At 38.1% G+C, this 18254-nt stretch overlaps 2 protein-coding genes across 5 annotated transcripts in view; one reads left to right on the forward strand and one right to left on the reverse strand.

The window, feature by feature from the left end:
- On the forward strand, nt 1-14396 carry LOC139948706 (calpain-7-like). The gene is made up of 19 exons (XM_071946967.1): nt 1-318; nt 925-1030; nt 1286-1452; nt 2126-2193; nt 2525-2926; nt 3248-3374; nt 4230-4315; nt 4796-4889; nt 5227-5373; nt 5912-6139; nt 6911-7055; nt 7229-7328; nt 7921-8047; nt 8199-8271; nt 8597-8736; nt 9497-9559; nt 10064-10203; nt 10715-10804; nt 11330-14396. Exons 1-19 carry the CDS (start codon nt 109-111, stop codon nt 11472-11474), a joined length of 2658 nt encoding a protein of 885 aa, XP_071803068.1. The 5' UTR covers nt 1-108; the 3' UTR covers nt 11475-14396.
- The window catches only part of LOC139948707 (ly6/PLAUR domain-containing protein 6-like), a 68834-nt gene continuing 62192 nt past the window's right edge, over nt 11613-18254 (reverse strand). For all 4 annotated transcript variants that reach the window (XM_071946968.1, XM_071946969.1, XM_071946970.1 and 1 more), the window contains 2 exons: nt 17427-17566; nt 11613-16763 (listed from right to left, as the gene is read on the reverse strand). In XM_071946968.1, the coding sequence (XP_071803069.1) occupies nt 16587-16763; nt 17427-17566 (317 nt within the window). In that variant the 3' untranslated portion in view covers nt 11613-16586. The remainder of the gene's footprint in view (nt 16764-17426; nt 17567-18254) is intronic.

Genomic DNA, 18254 nt, shown 5'->3' on the forward strand with positions numbered 1-18254 from the left:
CAACATGATGAAGTACACAAAATGAATTTTCCTCACATTAGTTCCTTTACATTTTCACCATTAACTCGAAATCTACCGAGAGTAGGAACTTGAAACTTTCACAGCACGATGTTCTTTTCTGACTATTCACAGAATTACGGGGATGGTGGCCCCGATGACAGCGCGGACCCTGAATTCAGTGAGAGATTACGGGCCAGTTCGTCGGCATCGTCTGCTGCTGAAGGGGACGTATTGATACGAGATGCAATGGAGTTTGCTACCAATGCTACACAGTGTGATCGAGCTGGCCAGTATCAAACTGCTATATTTTATTATGCTGTATGTATTCGGATGATCGTACTTCAATTCTATGTTAATTTGTTTTAATAATATTTTAAGAGTAATTATTGAAACTGACATTTTTTCTTCTTCTTTTTATTTTGTTAGTTTAGGATTAGATTTCAATCACCTGATCACGTTGCTGTTGTCTTGTCTCTTGATTGATGTTGACAATTAATTTAAAAAAAATTGTTTTTATGTACTAGACCCAGTCGGCCCAGTAAGTTGAGTAACTGGAACTGGGGCGCTGTACTCCTTCTTTTAAAAAAAAGGGGACGACATGCGCGGTGGTAGTCTAAAGATGTCAACATTTTTTAGCGGCCCAGTTACTGGGCTGGGTGTAAATTCTAATATTTCCATTTTTATAAATATAAAACTAGCTTGCTTTTTACCTTTTTACAACTTGTACACGGTAGTTGTACATGAAATTCCGATAAAAAAATTATAAATATAATGTGAAACCAAAAATGTTGACATTCCAATACAATAATCTACCCTCCATCATCCCAACTTAACCCTTCTTTCTCTGACAGTCGCAACAAGACATAACACAGGCTTTGTCAGGTCAGAGAAATATAATTGGAATGAAACTTTATTGTCTTTCAGGAAGCAATCCAAGCTATGTACAATGCATCTCTGGCTGATCCCAATCTCAATCTTGCTGAACGGTATTCAGATTACATCAAGCGAGTCCGGGAACTACACCAGATTGGTAAAATTTTCTGTCACTTCCTTAATATCCCCGTTTTAAAAACCCTACTTTGTTTTTTTTGTCTTGGGATCCGTTTTCATGAGTAAAGGGAGGCGCGTCTTCTAAATAACTGACGGACCTAACACTAGCCCTAAGCCCAAGTCCTTGTTTCGGAAAGGGCCATAGTTTACTCCAAGTCTCAATATTTGAATGGCTCATCAGGAATTTGAGGGCGTGTCATATATATTTGTTTTTGTTTACTTACAACATCTCTAGTTCAGAGGAATTCTGGCTCAGCGATGACCCCAGTGAAGTCTGAGGAACAAGTGGCATCCGAGAGGGCAAACTTCCTCCTCAAGCAAGCATTTGAAGAAGATGAACAAGGGAACACTGAGGAGGCTACAGAGTTGTATCTTAATGCTGCCGAAATGTGCATTGGAGCGGTAGGTATACTCACACCTGGAATGTCGTAGGCCACACCTATTGCCTATGTTACACAGGGCCCAACTTCATAGTGCTGTTTAAGCATAAAAAGTAGCTAAGCATAACAAAATCCTGCTTACCAGAATAAGGTTATCCGATAACCTTATTCTGGTAAGCAGGATCAGCCAAACTATCATGGCACAAGTACAATTTTTGACTGGTATCCTGCTCATTTCTACTTAGCAGAAAGATTGTTAAGCAACATTTTCTGGTTAAGCAGCTCTATGAAATTGGGCCCTCGTCTGGGCCTGGGAGCCCCTTCAAAAGTCTCCCATAATTTAAGATTTTCCAAACGAAGTGCCCTTGGTAAAATGAAAATGGCCTTGCCCCCTCTCTCTGGCAGAGAAAATTCCAAGCTTGTTTACTTTCAGACATTTTATTTCCTTGTTTCTGAGTTACAAATGTTTGCCTTTGCGGTCTGTTTTAGAAGCCAATTGTTTAGTAAATGTTTGTGGTACCCCATAGCTAATTAAAGGATTCAACTGCCTCTCGCTTCCAGGCAAACTCAGTGGTCAAGCGGTCAGAAAAACTGTTCTAGATAGTGTGGATCAGGGGTTCAAGTCAGTGCTTATCACACATGAGTGTTTGGGTGAAACTAAATATTTTTAATTATTGATAACCATTATTTTACAGGCCAAATCCAGCACGTCAGGAAATACAAAGACAAAGCTCAACCGACTCGCCAAGCAAGCCCTGGACAGGTAAATATAACATGAAACATTTTAAAAAAATTATTTTAAAGATAGTTCTGTTTCGATTACATTCTAAAATTAGTTCCAAATAATAAAACCACAAGGAAAACTTCCTGGGTAAATTTTTAATGATTTTGGTTAAAACAAAGACAAAATTAGTAGAGCAGGATTTGAACCAACGACCTCCAGATTAATTTGCCAGTGCTCTACCAAATGAGCGTTATCTAGCGTTCAAGGTCTCCCTATTTTGTCAATATCTTTGATCTGGGGTGCCAGTTATAAGCCATAAAAAAACCTAAAACAAGTTTCATAACAAAATGATATTGTTCATTTTCAACAGAGCTGAAGACTTGAAGAAGAAAAATGAGCCAGTACTGAATCTTCCAGAGCCTCCATCTTCCCTTCCAGCTCTCTCTATGAGCGACAAGCCTGACAGAACAACTCCTCGCTCATCACCCCACCCATCACCAAAACCATCCCACAGAAATACCCCTGATACAAGAAATGGTAGTGGCTCAATTCCAGGCAGTTCCAGTGTTGGGTCTAATGATGGGCGGTTGACTGCATTAGGAGGAAGGGGTGGTCCAACTGGAGGAGGGAGGGGAGGAGGTGGAGGGGGCTCGTATTCAGCTGAGGAGATTGCTGTGTTAAGGAAAACTTCCTACATCAATAACCGTGAATTTCTTCCGTTCATGTCGCAAGCCGACTTAAAAGAAAAGTTTGCCTTTTCAATTCCTTTCACGTAAGTTCTTTTTCTCGGTAACGGCCGACGTTTAAACTCTAGCATAGTTTTTCTCAAAGGCTTAAACCAAAATTAATGACTGATGTTGAAGAGTTATCACAGGGATATTTGATGAAAACAAAATTAATGAAAATTGGCTTGCAGGCCTGAGGCCCCCCCCCCTATTCTAGACCAAAAACCTCCCAAATGTTAATACGATTCAGGAGGTTTGCTTTTAAGTGATGGACAAAGTTACCCAAATGCTAAGCAGTAATCGTAGCTCCTGCTCATCACAACTTTGGTAGAGTCTACCGTGTTAACCCTTTTTTATTTCTGCTTCAGGGATAAACTTGGTAAGCTAGCCTTAGCCGGTAAGCAGAAGGATCGATTAGCCAAGTGGGCACGACCATCAGATTTCTGCTCCGATCCGCAAATGATATTTGCAGTGTCTGCTTTCAGTATAAAACAGGTACAATGTGATTGAAATCATGAATGCAAATAATTTGACATGTTAAAACTCTTCTTAGCACACCCCACTTTTTTCTTCTTCTTTTTAGCAGACATTCAACTGATCAATAATCTAAGGCGCATTGAGACGCATTGAGTTGTTATTAGCTATATAACTATCTATTATTATATTATAATATTATCAGTTCAAATTAAATTGAAAACTGGGTGTCTTGAATGAAAGACTAACCCTCAAGTGCACAGTTCATTTACCTGTTTACTAAAGACAAGGTCTTTAACTTCGTTCTTGAAGGGTACCAACAATTGTCCTCTGGTTAGGGCCACTTCTGTGAGAAAATGTTAATTTGTAATACTAATAATAATAATATTAATATCAAAGTCTTATATAGCGCATGTATCCACCAAACAAGGTGCTCAAGGCGCTGAGTATATACAAACTTTCAGAAAGATAGGTTATTGCAGTGATGAATTCCGAGACCCAATTATTTAGCACCTTATAAGGGTTTTTACAAGGTGCTACGGCGCATTAAGCAGCCACAACCAGGAACACCGGGGCGAACCCCTTCTCTTTTCGATAAGTGCACTGGGTTCTTTTACATGCGTTACACAACACATGGGACCAACGGCGTTACGTCCCATCCGAAGGACGAAGCAATGGTTAAGTGTCTTGCTCAAGGACACAGTGTCAATGTAACCTTGAAGAGGGCACCACTGAAAAAGCACAGGGAACCACATCAATTGCTGTGGGTGCCGTGGGGTATTTCGAGGTCTGCACAAGCATAGTGCCTTTGCTCTATACAACAATGGAAAGAATGGTTCAAGATTTTGATTTTGTTTACATTTATTTAATTTCCAGACAATTGTCCAAGATTGCTCCTTCCTTGCCTCGCTAGCCATCTCAGCAAACTACGAGAGACGGTTCAAGCATAGCCTTATTACTAAGTATAAACCAAATATTATACTTCCTCTTGAAGACTGAGTTAATTCTTTTTGCAAATGCGAGTGCGTTGTAAATTTGTGGCGTCAAAATTTCAACAAACAACTTGAAAGAGTTCAGCTGTGCTCAAATCCTGGGACTGTGCTGAACTCCTGCAAAACATTCACAGCGAATACAGAGCTGTGATGTCAAATTTACTTCGCATGAAGCATTTGCAGGGAGTATGAACTGGGCTTAACTGTTAGCATTGTTCAGACCTATCTAACCCCTGTTCTTATTCCAGAGCTACCACTTCTTGAAAAAAAAGAAATAACTTTCACACGGTTTTTACCTGTAAACAAGTTTTACAACGTCACCACTTCCAAGAAGAGATAACTTTCACATGGTCACATAATATATAAAAGTTTTTACTTAAATCTCGCATTTTAAACAATAATGTACTCCAATATCAGGGAAAGTAAAATATTTGTTTCTTTTCCCGCTAGAATAATTTATCCACAAGACAAGCAAGGGAAGCCGCTTTATAACCCTTGTGGAAAGTACATGGTCATCCTTCATCTGAATGGAGTCAAGAGAAAGGCAAGTTATTAAAAAGTCGCAAGAATCGACACATCAATCACCAGGTTTGTATAGACTCTCCTGAAGACGATCAGAGCATACTGATCGAAACGTTGAACTGTTAACCGCCAGTTCTTTTTACAACCACCACTACTCAAAGAGGTATTCACATGGTGTTACCGCAATTCTCTCTGAATTAGTGGATTCAGTACAGCAATGCTGAATATTTATCAGGCCATGACAATCTTATCACAGTTTAGAAATATCTGTGTTGAGTTGTCATGGTTGTAGACTGTTTTTGATGGATTTAATATAGCGAAGCAGAATGATTCGGCATGTTTGATTTTTTCCCCTACAGATCATTATCGACGACTATCTGCCGATGGATAAACATGGCGCCCTCTTGTGCTCGTTCTCCAACAACCGCAATGAATTGTGGGTGTCGTTGCTTGAGAAGGCCTACATGAAGGTCATGGGGGGTTATGATTTCCCAGGATCCAATTCGGTAATTATGCAATTGAGACGTACAGTGTTCTTCAAACATTGAGTCAACTTATTTTATTAGTCGGACCATTTTGTTGTGTCGGACGGTACAACAGAGATATTTTAAGTGTATTCAGGGGTTCAAATTTGGAGGTAAAATCCACAAGACCACTTGTAGCTCAGAATCTTTACTGGACTGGGATTTTATTTAAGACCACAATCAAAATGAGAACATAGTTTTATCATCTAAAATGTTTTAGTTGAACAAACACTAGAAGAAGATTTATCTCTGCAGTTTTATGGGCGATACTCGGCAGAATTGAAAGATATTTGTGAGACTCAAACTCAACATTTGAACACCATTCTTTTGAGACAAAGATGTTGAATTGAAGACCACTGGACTGGCCCTGCCTTGAGCTTACTGGCCCAACAAACTGAAACCATGGGCCTTGGGCCTTGGGCCGGTGGTCCAGTGTAAAAGTCGAGCGCTGGTATTTAAAAATGATCGAATAAACATCATTAATGAATCGTTTTTTGTTTCTGTTGTGATGTTTCCACAGAATATTGACCTCCACGCACTGACTGGTTGGATACCTGAACGAGTAGCGATTCGACTCAACTCAACTGAGTTTGATCAGAACAAACTCTTTGCCAAGCTCAAGGATCGCTTCCACAAGGGAGACGTCTTGGCTACCATGGCAACGGGAGTGATGTCAGACGCAGAGGGAGACCGTGCAGGACTGGTACCCACACACGCCTATGCTATGCTCGATATACGGGAAATAATGGTAGGGAACACCGACTAAATGACACATCTTGTTTACATTATGTAATAATAATAATAATAGTCTTATTTAGCGCACGTATCTACAAATGAGGTACTCTAGGCACTTGAACAGACAGAAACATTCTAATACAAGTTTTTAATTTGTTTTAATTATGAGACCATATTTATGTAGCACCTTATAGGGGTTTACAGGGTGCTGCAGTGCATTCAGCAGCCACTGCTAGAAACATCAGGCAAAATCCCATTCTCATAGCGTTAAGTGTAACTGGGTTCTTTTACATGCATCACACAACACACTAGACATATGGCTTCACGTCCTGTTCATTCATTCATTCGTTCATTCAAGACTCTCATAAAAGAATATTGACATATTGAAAGTTACATGTATTACGGAGTAAAGCAAAACATATCATTAAGTAACAGTAAACATAAATAAATAATCAGATTACGGGCCGTTTTGGTAAGCATGAGCTTGTAAAAAACAGCCAGACAGACAAGAAAGAAGACAACCAGACAGACAGACATACAGACAGACAAAAGGACAGACGAACATAAGACAGACAGAGCACTAATAGTTAAGTGTCTTGCTTAGGGACACAAGTGTAATGCTTACCGGGACTCAAACCCACAATCTGCTGATTAGAAACACCAGAGCTTGAGTCCGTTGCTTTAAACCACTCCGCAAAGACACGTCACAATCTAATGAGGCTTAAAGTTAGTTTCTTTAAGGATTCTTAGAGATGAAGTTAACAAGACGCTATTTTCTCCTCAGGGCAAGAAGTTACTACAACTCAAGAATCCTTGGAGTCATTTAAGATGGAAGGGACGATTCTCAGAAGGAGATGAGGGGAGCTGGACTCCAGAACTACAAAAAGCTCTCAACTTTGACCCTAAGAATGCTCAACAATTTGATAATGGTATCAGATTAGATTTTTTTCTGTAGTTTTGATTCTTTCTGAATTTAAAAGTATCAGTATCTTAAAACTTTTAAAAAAAAATTGTAAATATTCATCTGAATGAGTGAACTTATTTTAAATTTTTCTTTAAATGGATAGATCTTGGAGTAATATAATTTTAATTTTGTTTCCAGGTGTGTTTTGGATTGATCTTGATTCCCTCTGTCATTTCTTTGACGTTGTCTACATGAACTGGAACCCTCGACTCTTTCCTTATACATATGTCATCCACAAGTAAGAAAGCATGTATTTTGAAATTAACAGGCATTTAAATTAGGGTCAGTTTTTGCCAAGTATGACTATAACAGCGTTTTTTTTTTGTGTATATCTACTTCCTGGGTAGATTATGTTCTTTTGAAAACTTGTCTTGCTTTATATGCTACTACTGCAGAGTAGATTTTTGGAATTCAGGAGTCTTCTCAGCTCTAAAAAGAAATGTCCTTATAAACAACCGGGCGGAAGGTAGCAAACTACTGCTTTCACTTAGTGGATCAAGGGGACTTCTCGTTATTAACTCTACTATCACAGAGTGAATTTTAAAATAGGATTTCAGGCATTGCATGGTGCGGTATCAATATTTGGTTTGCGGTAACACTATGTGTGTATCTACTTGCCAGGTAGAGTTTGTTCTTAGAGAACTGTTTTGCTTTATTCTACTACCACGAAGTAGATTGTTCGGTAGACTTCTCAGTTCTGAAAAGAACCGTCCTGCTTTTTAACTATTACCCGGGCGGAAGGTATAGAAAATATTAAAGAACTTTAATGTTTCGACTAGCTTGCTCTAGTCGTTGTCAGGAGACTGAATTGTTCTTGTTTCTAATTATAGCACATGGAAGGCAGGAGAGGGCCCCAAGAAGGACAACTTCAACATCTCGAACAATCCCCAGTACAGACTTGATATACGAGGAACTGGTGCAGTGTGGGTCCTACTGACAAGACATATTACAGATAAGGTAAATATAAGAAGTAAATTAAAGTGTGAAATCTCTTGGGAGGAGTGTTGGCTCTGGAAAAGAGCCGGGTGTGGTCTCAACATTTTGAATGGTATATTCTGTTCGTCTTCAGGAGGATACCGAGGATAATACTTTCACTTTTTTTTTGTAGGACGACTTTGCTGACAACAAGGAGTTCATCACCTTGCTAGTCTACAAAGGAGGCAAAAAGGTCTTCTATCCAAGTAAGTGAATGTAGAAATGATGCTTGGTTCTGTTTCACAGCTTGAGAGAAGACGAAGTTCCTTCTTGTCGCAAAAAAAAAGGATTTAAACAGAGGATACCCATGTCTACAACCTTACAGACTGTGAAGGGGGTAACCCTGTTTCAGCCCCAGGAGGTGGCAACATGCTTCTGGTGCAGTTGATTTGGGTTGATAGTCCAAATCAGTTCAGTGTGGTCCTCACCTTGAAGTGGCCTCAATGGCCTTGTGACGTTAGGCGATCTCTCGTAAATAATTTTTGTTTCAAATTTCTTGGGCCAATAACGGTTTTCATTTTCTCTTTTCAGACGATCCTCCTCCTCACATTGATGGAACCAGAATCAACAGTCCCCACTACCTCTGTAAGATGCTCCTTCAGGAGAAGAGCATTTTTAGTGTCGTCGTCTCACAGTTTGAGAAGAGTAACAACATTCACTACTCCCTAAGGGTGAACAAAACATTCTTGTTAAAATGAAAACTTTAGTTACAGTTAATACAAGCTGCTTACTAAACAAAATGACATTTGGTATTTGTAATAAAAGTAGTAATAATAATAATAATAATAGTGGCTCCTTATATAGTGCTCAAATTCGTCACTCAGTGATGCTCATGGCACTCCAAGTTTATTATATTTAATCTTGAAGATATTTTGAGCTACGTTTTGAAGGACATCATACTCGGGAATCTCCGTATTTCTAAGAGGAACTGTACTTGAGGAAGATTAGATAGATAGAACTATGATGCATTTTTACATTATATAGCACTATATGCAGCCAATCAAACTATAACATGAACAAACAAAACCTGAATTCATCCCAGTGTTTCATTAATTAACCTTAATTCATAAATACCTCAAACAGTTTCGCTATTCCTATTGGTGGAGAGCGCGTCACGTGGGTGTGTATAAACCTTTGTTTATGACCAGTAAAAAGTGTTGAAATATGGGCATGACACGCGAGCTTGCACCGGTGCTTATAAGACAGTTTCTTCATTCCTATTGGTCGAGAGCAATGGCTGAAACAGTTGTGCCACATCACAGCACAGCATTCCCTTATAGAGAGTTGTTTACCCGAGGGCTTTACCATTCATAGCTTCGTCTCGGTAAAATTATCAAGAACCAGGCCTCGTTGGGTTTAAACCACTAGTTGAAAACCTCTTCACCACACATTGATTCCCTTAATAATTCCTTGTTATTTCTTGTTTGATAGGTTTACAGCACGTGTGAATTCAAACTCAGTAAGATGCCAGAGCCTTACACAAGTACCAAACAGGTCAGATTTAACATCAAATAAAACAAATTTTAATTTTGAGGTATAAATAATTCCCACTTGACACACGTCACACTTTGTAAAGACGTCTATCTTTAAATGGAAGGTATTACTAATTACTCTCATGGAAATCAAAACTTACTTGGTAAGAAGTTAAGCAGCTTCTAATAGTATAAAGCATTTGGAGAAATATTGCACTTCTAAGAAAAAAATTGTTTTAGTTCACAAGTATTCGTTTGCATAAATACCATGTGAATCACGCGCAAGTTTTGTCAGAATCCTTGAATGATCAGAAGAATTAGCAATATTAAAACGCGTAACGCAGCTCAAATCGTAAACCCAAGTTGCGGTAATGATGGTGCTATCAAGAGCTGTCTATTGAACCCAGTAGTGCAATAAAACATTCTAAACATCAAATTCACAACTCTCTTAGCTCATCTTTGTTTTGATGCTACTAAAATTGTCACTGAATATTGTTTGGGGTTATTGTCCGTTTCTTCTGTCTAGATAACTGGTGAATGGAAAGGCCGAACAGCCGGTGGTTGTGCCAACTCTAGAAGTACTTTCACAAATAACCCAATCTACCAGGTGACCTTGCAAGACAAGACGAAGGGAAACTACTTCATGATTGACCTCAAAGGACCCAGGTCAGGTCAAATGTCAAGGGTCATTTACCATAGTAACCACTGAATTGTAGGTGCTGCTTTTGAGGTGTTTTCACATACCAATCTGCAGCAAACCATACCAGAAAACACTGGGGTGGACACCTCTTAACGATAAAGTGTACTGCCTTTTTTTTTTTACGTGTATGACACCACACACAGGAACTACAGCTTTATGTTCCATCCAAAAGGACAAAGCAATAATGGTTAAGTGCCACAAACTTGCAGCACTCAAACCCAATCTCGGCTGACCAGAAACATCAGAAAATTTAGTCCAGTGCGCTTGACCACTCGACCACAACATACCATGTAAAAACAAGTTGTAAATGCACACTTTTAAAAGATATAAATGAAGTTCGTTTTGTGTTATTTGAAATAAGGGCTTAGTAGTTATCCACTACTGTATGAAAGTCACAATTATATAAATTAAAATAATAACTGGTAATAACAGTTTTCTCTCTAATTATGAATGTTTGATTTTGTTTTCTTGCTGTAGGGATTATCATGTAGGTTTTGAGATCGTTGTGATTGCATCGGATGGTCCAGGGACGACTGCATTCAATAAACAGATGACCGGTGACTACAGGTAAGAATCTAAATAATTAGTTGTTGGAACTCAACTTTTAAATCTTCTATGAACAAAATCATGTCACTTCTGTGCAAGGTGGAGACTTAAGTCATACAGTTTTCATACAGAATAGAGGTTTACCTTGGTTTTTGGTTTATGCAGGCATGATAATTGTCCTCCTTTTTGCCAGGCCTCATAAATCACAGCACCCGCAACAATTGCCGTGGTGCCCTTTGCACAGTTCCGATACATTTACCCCATGGATATGCCCCTTACCGGAGGAAAATTGCCGTGCCCCTGTTCTGTATACTATAGGCATTGTGTAATCAGCAATTAGCTATGGATTCGAACCTCGAACCGATCGATTGGAAGTCCAACAAGTCCACTTGGTTACCCTGCCCAAAAGAATTGTCCAATGCTGTAAACTCTAACATAACATTACATTACAAACAGGCATTTTATAGCGGCCCACAAAGATCGGATTGCTTTACAAAAGCTGACATATAATTAAAGACTAACGACTAATTTAAATTTTCATTCTAGGCGTGGGTTCACCATCTTGCAACTCGAGGATCTACCTGGAGGAACGTATAACATCAGACCAACGACGTTCAGTGCAGGACAGGAGGGTCCGTTCTTTCTTACTCTATCGGCGTCCTGCCAGATGAAGGTAGCGCAGCTTCAATGAAAACTCTTTGTGAGAATAGACCTGGAAGAGTCAAGAACTTCATGAAGATTACAGAATTATATAGTTGATCCTGGATATTCTGTATGGTTGGAGAAAGCAATGAGAATGAGAACTTGAGAACTGGGAACAGATTCATGTTTACTATAGAATTGTGTGCTTACTGCACCCTGCTGTTCTGGAAGAGTCAAGAACTTGATGAAGATTAAAGAGAGTTATAAAGTGGATCCTGGATATCCTGTATGAGCGGAGAAAAAGTGAGAATGAGAATTTTAGAATTGGGAACAGATTCATGCCGACTATAGAATTATGTGCTTTCTGCATGCACCCTGCTGTTCTGGAAGAGTCAAGAACTTGAACCAGAAAGAGAGAACTATAAAATGGTTGGAGAAGGAAGCGAGAATGAGAATTTTAGAACTGGGAACAGATTCATGCTGACTCAGAATTATGTGTTTTCTGCACACTGCTGTTCTGGAAGAGTCCAGAACTTGAACCAGAAAGAGAGAACTATAAAATGGCAAGAATCCTGGTTACTCTGTACGACGAGCGAACAAAGAATCACTATGAGAATTAGAACTGGGAATAGATTCATGCTTACCTCCGAATTCTGCACTTACTGCGCCCTGCTGTGAACTGTGTGATTCTACGTAGTCTAAACACAGAATTCTGTGCCAAGTAGTGCCTTGAAGTTGGGTCCTCACCAAGGCCCAATTTTAAAGATCTGCTGAACTGCCAATTGTGCTGAATGTGTGTGTCACAATTTCATAGTGCTACTAACCGTAAGCACACAAAAAGGCATGCTAACATTCTGGTGCCTACTCTGTATGAAAATGAATGATGTAACAATGCAAATCCATCGTGAATGCACAAGTCAGCTGCCTGTATTCAGGCTAACCTGTGAAACATGCTTTTGCATTAGCAATTTTTTTCTGCTTTAGTTAGTATGAATATATACCGTTAAGCAGTGCTACCATTACTGTGTGGTTCGATTCCTTGCAATAAGGCACTGTGATGATGGGGAAATTAGTGATGACATCAAATCTTTGAATTATGTGTATTTACAAAATTATTAGTAGTGCAATTGCTATATTTTTTTTTGAGAAAGGAGACTAGTATTCAATATTTGAGATATGATTATTTGTAAGCTAATAAAGAGATTAATTTCTTGGGGACAAGATTTTGTAACAAGGGAAACGGACATACAAAATGACTTTGACGGATACTCAAGAGTTAAACATTGTAGTCACAGACACCTTTATTCTTTAAGAATCTGGTGGAAATGCCAAAACTTGATATGTACAGATTTAAGTTTACAATATTTATACAAGAACAAAACCCATATGAGTAAAAATAAAGAATTTCAAGAGATAAATCATGATCTTACAATATAATCATTCAATAGTGGTTTGGGAGCGTCTCAAAAGTCAGAATGGTAGGAAAATTATGACGTTGTTTTACTCGTTTCTCAAAAACTACAGCACCTCAGCAAGTAATATTTTGAGGGAAAATTTCTACCGTTGTCTTCAAACCATGTGAGTTTACCGTAAATCTGTGGACATTGTGTTTTGTGTCTTACAAAAAGTACCAAGCCGTTGATTTCACTAAACTCTTCCTAACTTAGGATTAATCTTAGGACTTAAGACGAGTTAAATTCCATAATCAAAGACGTTAGGACCGATGAACCCGACCTAATTTAGGACGGGTTACTCGGCTTAACTCGAAATAGGATTAATCCTAGCGTTTCGTGAAATTTGCTGCAGACCCTGTAAGTTAACTTTCTTGGTCAGTATGCAATGATTTTTTATGAACTTTGAAGATGCAAAAAGCAATGATTTGATCCAGTCATCTTGATGTACCCTGACAGAAACCCGTACAAACTTTCTTTTGCGTCAAAGATGTGCTCTCTGAATTGTCTACTTCATAAGAATGAGTGGTGACCGACATTCTTTAATAAAAAGGCCTGGGCTTGACTTCACAAAGCGCTTAAAGATTCATCGTAAGTTGAGTTTTCAATATTGATTTCAATAATGACGTCACACTTTGCTTAGCAATTAGGATTGCTTCGTCTTGGGTCTTTGAGAAATCCGCTCCGAGAATTTCAATTTTGAAGGAGAAAACATACTCTACAATGAGGGCACATTCATTGGAAGATCACCATTTCAGCATCCTTAAAAATTATGAATTCTAACGAATGCTGTCCGGAACGTCGAACGTCCAAAAAAAAAATAGTTTACAACAACAAAAAGTGTCATAAAATTTACAAAGATTGGCACAGACATTTTGAATAGGAAACATTCACTTTACAGACCCAAAATTATTTAACATTTGAAGTAGAGAAAATATGAATGAATGTATAAATGTACAAAAGTAAGTGTCTTAAAGGTACAAATGCTGTTAATATCAAGGGAAAATGGTGCCTTAATCTCTCTAAAGCTTCAAGTTTAGTTATGGCCCTATACTATTAGGCCATTCTCAAAACAATGGCTTAGGCTCTGGCTTCGGCTTCGACTCTGGCTTAAGCAACATCAGTCTACTTGATGTTCAAGTGTATGTCATGCCACTTACTATTTTTTTGGCATTTATAATATAATAATAACTGTACTTATAACACGTCTTTTGCCAAAGGATACAAAGCGCCAGGTATTATTACTGCAAGGAGTGGGGCGAATTTTGAGATATAAGACCTAATCCTTAAGCACCATGTAATGGTTTACAAGGTGCTGTGGCGCAATATGCTGCCAATCCAGCCAGGAACACCGGGGCAAACCCCTTCTCTTTTCGATAAGTGCACTGGGTTCTTTTACATGCGTTTACACAACACAAGAGGTCTTTTTGTAGGATTTAAATCTTTGCATGGTCTGACGAGTATAATCAAGTGAGGTTTGCGGTAGCATCATGTATAAATTTCTTTTGAGTCGGTCATGTTGTAAAAAGTTCATTCAGCTAATTCCATTTTCCTGTTTAACAAATTTAGTTATAAACCACTGACTGGATAACTTCACTTCAATTTTGGGATGAAAAAAGACAAATTGACTAGAATGGGATTTGAACCTGTGACCTCGGGATTAACAATCCGGTGCTCTTCCAACTGAGCTATGTGTTAAAAATATTTGACAAGTCCAAGCCTGAGCCTAAACGATGATTTTGAAAATGTCCTTTTAGTCTAACTGTCTTGCCGGATGCACCTTTGTTAAGACAGCGCCCTCTATTGTCTTCCAGCAAGGTCCAAAGTATAAAAGTAATAATAAATTCTTAGTAAATTGAGTTATCATGTTATTGCATGTTCATCGAACATGGTTTGCAGATTTTTTTTTAATGGTAAGGAAATGGTATAAAATATTTAAATGTATTTTGTTAAATAATTTTTTTTTTTTGAGGAGGGGCTTTTGGGGGAGGAGGAAGGTGGCTAGTTCGCTTAATTTGAACCCTATTTTCATTGCTTAAAGAAACTGGACACATTTGGTAACTAAAAAAAAATATAAGCATAAAACTTACTCGGGAATGGGCAATGGAGAGCTGTTGGTAGTATAAAACATTGTTCGAATCGATTTCCTCCGAAGTAACGTAATTTTTGAGAAAGAGGTAATTTCTTCTCAATATTTAAATATGAGAGAGACTTCAGGCCTGAAGCCTGCATCTGAAAACACAAAAATGTGTGTGTTTTTTTCTCATTATTTTATGCATATGTTGGTATACACCAAGTGAGGATACTAGTCTGTAACAATTACCAAATCGGTCCAGTGCATTTAACTCATGATTGTCTTTTTGACAATAATATTACAACTTCAGATATGAAATACAAATGTCTACAAAACTATTTTCTATAAATTCCAGTAATTAATATTCCACAATGTCAATAAACTACATCCAAAGTTGAAGTTTAGAAAACCCTAAACAATTGTCTTCATTTCTTTTACTCTGAAAAGATTATCTCAATATTTGAATCCACTGTGTTTAACAAGAAGCTCTTGATTTTAAGAAGTACTGGGATCGTAAAAATACTTAATTACTGCCAATGATTTTAAAGATTTAATAGATGGAAATTTGCATCGAGGATAAAGAATATTAATTTTTGTTTTACCTACCCATACACCGATGTGTGTTAGCACTGTATACTCAGTACTTTCCCGAGCCCTGTGAAAACAAATCACAGGCATATTACTTGGGTGGGGTTTGAACCCGCGACCTTTGCAATTCTAGAGCAGTTTCTTACCAACTAAACCACCGAGATTACCGGGTAGCAGTTTGAGTTCCTATATTTTTAGCAATGATTTAATAACGATTTGTGTAAGGATATCGAGTAATAAACCCTGAGGGAAACTGACTGGGTAAATTTTAAAGAATTTGGGATTGAACAAAAAATCATTTACTTGAGTGGGATTTGAATCATAGTAGTAGTTTTTGGGTCTGACACAAGATAAAAAAACACTGTTTTGGGGGTGATGCGATCAAGCTTAATGAGTCGCCAAAACAGGCCAACAAAGGATGGAAGTTTCACAAATATTAATTTTGTAGATTTCAAAAATATGTCCTTTTTTATCTTGGCAACTTCCTTCCTGTTAATTAACATCAAAAAGGGGTTAAAATTAGTATTGAAAGAAATGTGCCGATGAATGTGCAATAAACAACTTGACTTTAAACTCCTTTTTTACCCAGTTTTGTTTTCTTACAACTTTTATTACAACTTTTGAACCAAAATGGGATTTAAACAGCATTAATGCGTAGATTATGCCATTTTCAGATGTATCAAAACATGTTTTAAAAATGACCTGGGTCGAATAACGGCTCATGTTGCCTGATCGCATCACATTTGCCCTTCATAAGGCTTTCTCACCCACAAGCATTCAGAATATCTGGGTTGAACAAATCAATGGCGATAGAGCTGCAGCAACAGTGTTATTTTGACTTGCTATGGACCCATTGACTAATATTTTGTTAGTTTATAATAATTGCATAAATTGTATCTAGATACCCAAGAGGTCAGTTTGTCAAGGAATTTCTCACTAAATTTGCATAATAATATAACCTTAACTCACATCAAATTCTATACACAATATTTTACAAAAAAAAGAATCTTTAAATATATACACCCGTTTATTTACATGGGGTCTTGCGTTATGTCGCTAACGTTAGTAATGTTGTTAAGAGAGTTAGCGTTACTATTAATATGACGTTGGGTATTGTGTGTTGTGGTGCTGAATTAAGAGGTGTTACCGTACTGAAGACGGCCGTCGTTGAGTTATGCGGAGACCAGAAGTTACACTGGGTTCCTTCACAGCATGAGACACATCTCTGGGAAGGAAATACAAAAAGTTTAAGAAATTATTCATCTTTTAAAAAAAAAGGGGGGGAAAAGGAAGATCCAAAAAGGCATTTTAGTTGTTTAAAGATTTTACTGTACAGGGCCTAATTTCATAGAGCTGCTTCAGCAGAAAGAGTAGCTAGGCACAACAAAATTATGCTTACCAATATAAGGTTACCAGCCAAACAAAAAATGTCACATGAAGCATCTTTCACTGGTGTCCTGCCTATTTAAGCAGCAAATCACAATATTTCTTGCTTAAGTGGCTCTGTGAAATTGGGCCCTGGTTAGCATATTTTTGTTGTATGCTAAGCTACATTTGTGCTTAAGCAGCTCTAAGGAATTGGGGCTTGTTTTTTTCCAGGAATCTTTTTACTATCACAGGGTGGTCGGATTGGCGTACTGGTATCTTTCCTCGCCTTCCACCTCTGAAACCCGTTGATTGGGTTTTTAAGTCCCTACCTGACTGCACGGGTTTTCTATGGAATCATTCTCTGGGGTTTGAAATTTCCTTCCTTGTCTTCTCTCCATTGGGTTCTTGGCTAGTGCAGTAATTAAGTTCACTTTTTTGAGAGCCCTTGGCTTTTACAACCAGAATTAATGAAATAAAATAATATAAAATCTACTCGGAAATGCGGATGTGAATGTCTCACCTGTACATGCTTAGTGCTGGTGTCTTTACAGCCGACAGCATTCACTGTACATTCCTCTTGTAATGCACATTTCTTGTTGACTAAAATACTTTCTCCTGATTTCTGATTCAGGTAGTGGGATGAGTAGCAGTACTTGGTGCCTGTTCAGGAAAAATAATTCAAAGTATAAAAATGATCAAACAAGTATTTAGGTTGGACAAACTAATTTAACGATATAGTAAGAAATCGTTTAAAATGACACGCATAAAGCAAGACTGTTTTGTAGGATTTAAAACTTTGCATGGTGGAAATAAGATATAGAAGAGTTTGCGGTAACACCATGTAACGACTATCTCTAAATGAGTTGGGGTGGTTCTGAAAAGAACCGTTGGTTTAACTTGACGTTTCGATCAGTATGCTCTGACTGTTTTAATATTCACTACCTTATGAAAACCGAGGGGGGAAAAAAACAGCGAAAAAACCCACATATTCAAACATTTTTTTGAGCTGCCGAAATATTCATGTTTATTGACATGTAAATGAGCCGTCCTGGCCGTGGACCTGCCCGGTTGCTACGGGTCCTTTTGTTATCTATATCAGCAGACTCCCGCAGAATGAACGCGGAATGGAACGGCTTGGAGGTTTTGACAAGGCGCCTTGGAAACAAACTCACACACTTAAGCCCTACATGTAATTTCAAAAATGTGTGAGACTTGTACAGTCTACAGGAGAATTCTAAAGACAGAGTGCTCCTCAAGTAACAAAAGATGTCTCCACAGGGATGTAAAAAGTAGAAAATGTGTCTGCCAGTATGAAGAAGTCATTAAGTAAATTATGGATGAGAGCCAA

This window comes from Asterias amurensis, chromosome 16, assembly GCF_032118995.1.
Source record: "Asterias amurensis chromosome 16, ASM3211899v1".
NCBI lineage: Eukaryota > Metazoa > Echinodermata > Asteroidea > Forcipulatida > Asteriidae > Asterias > Asterias amurensis.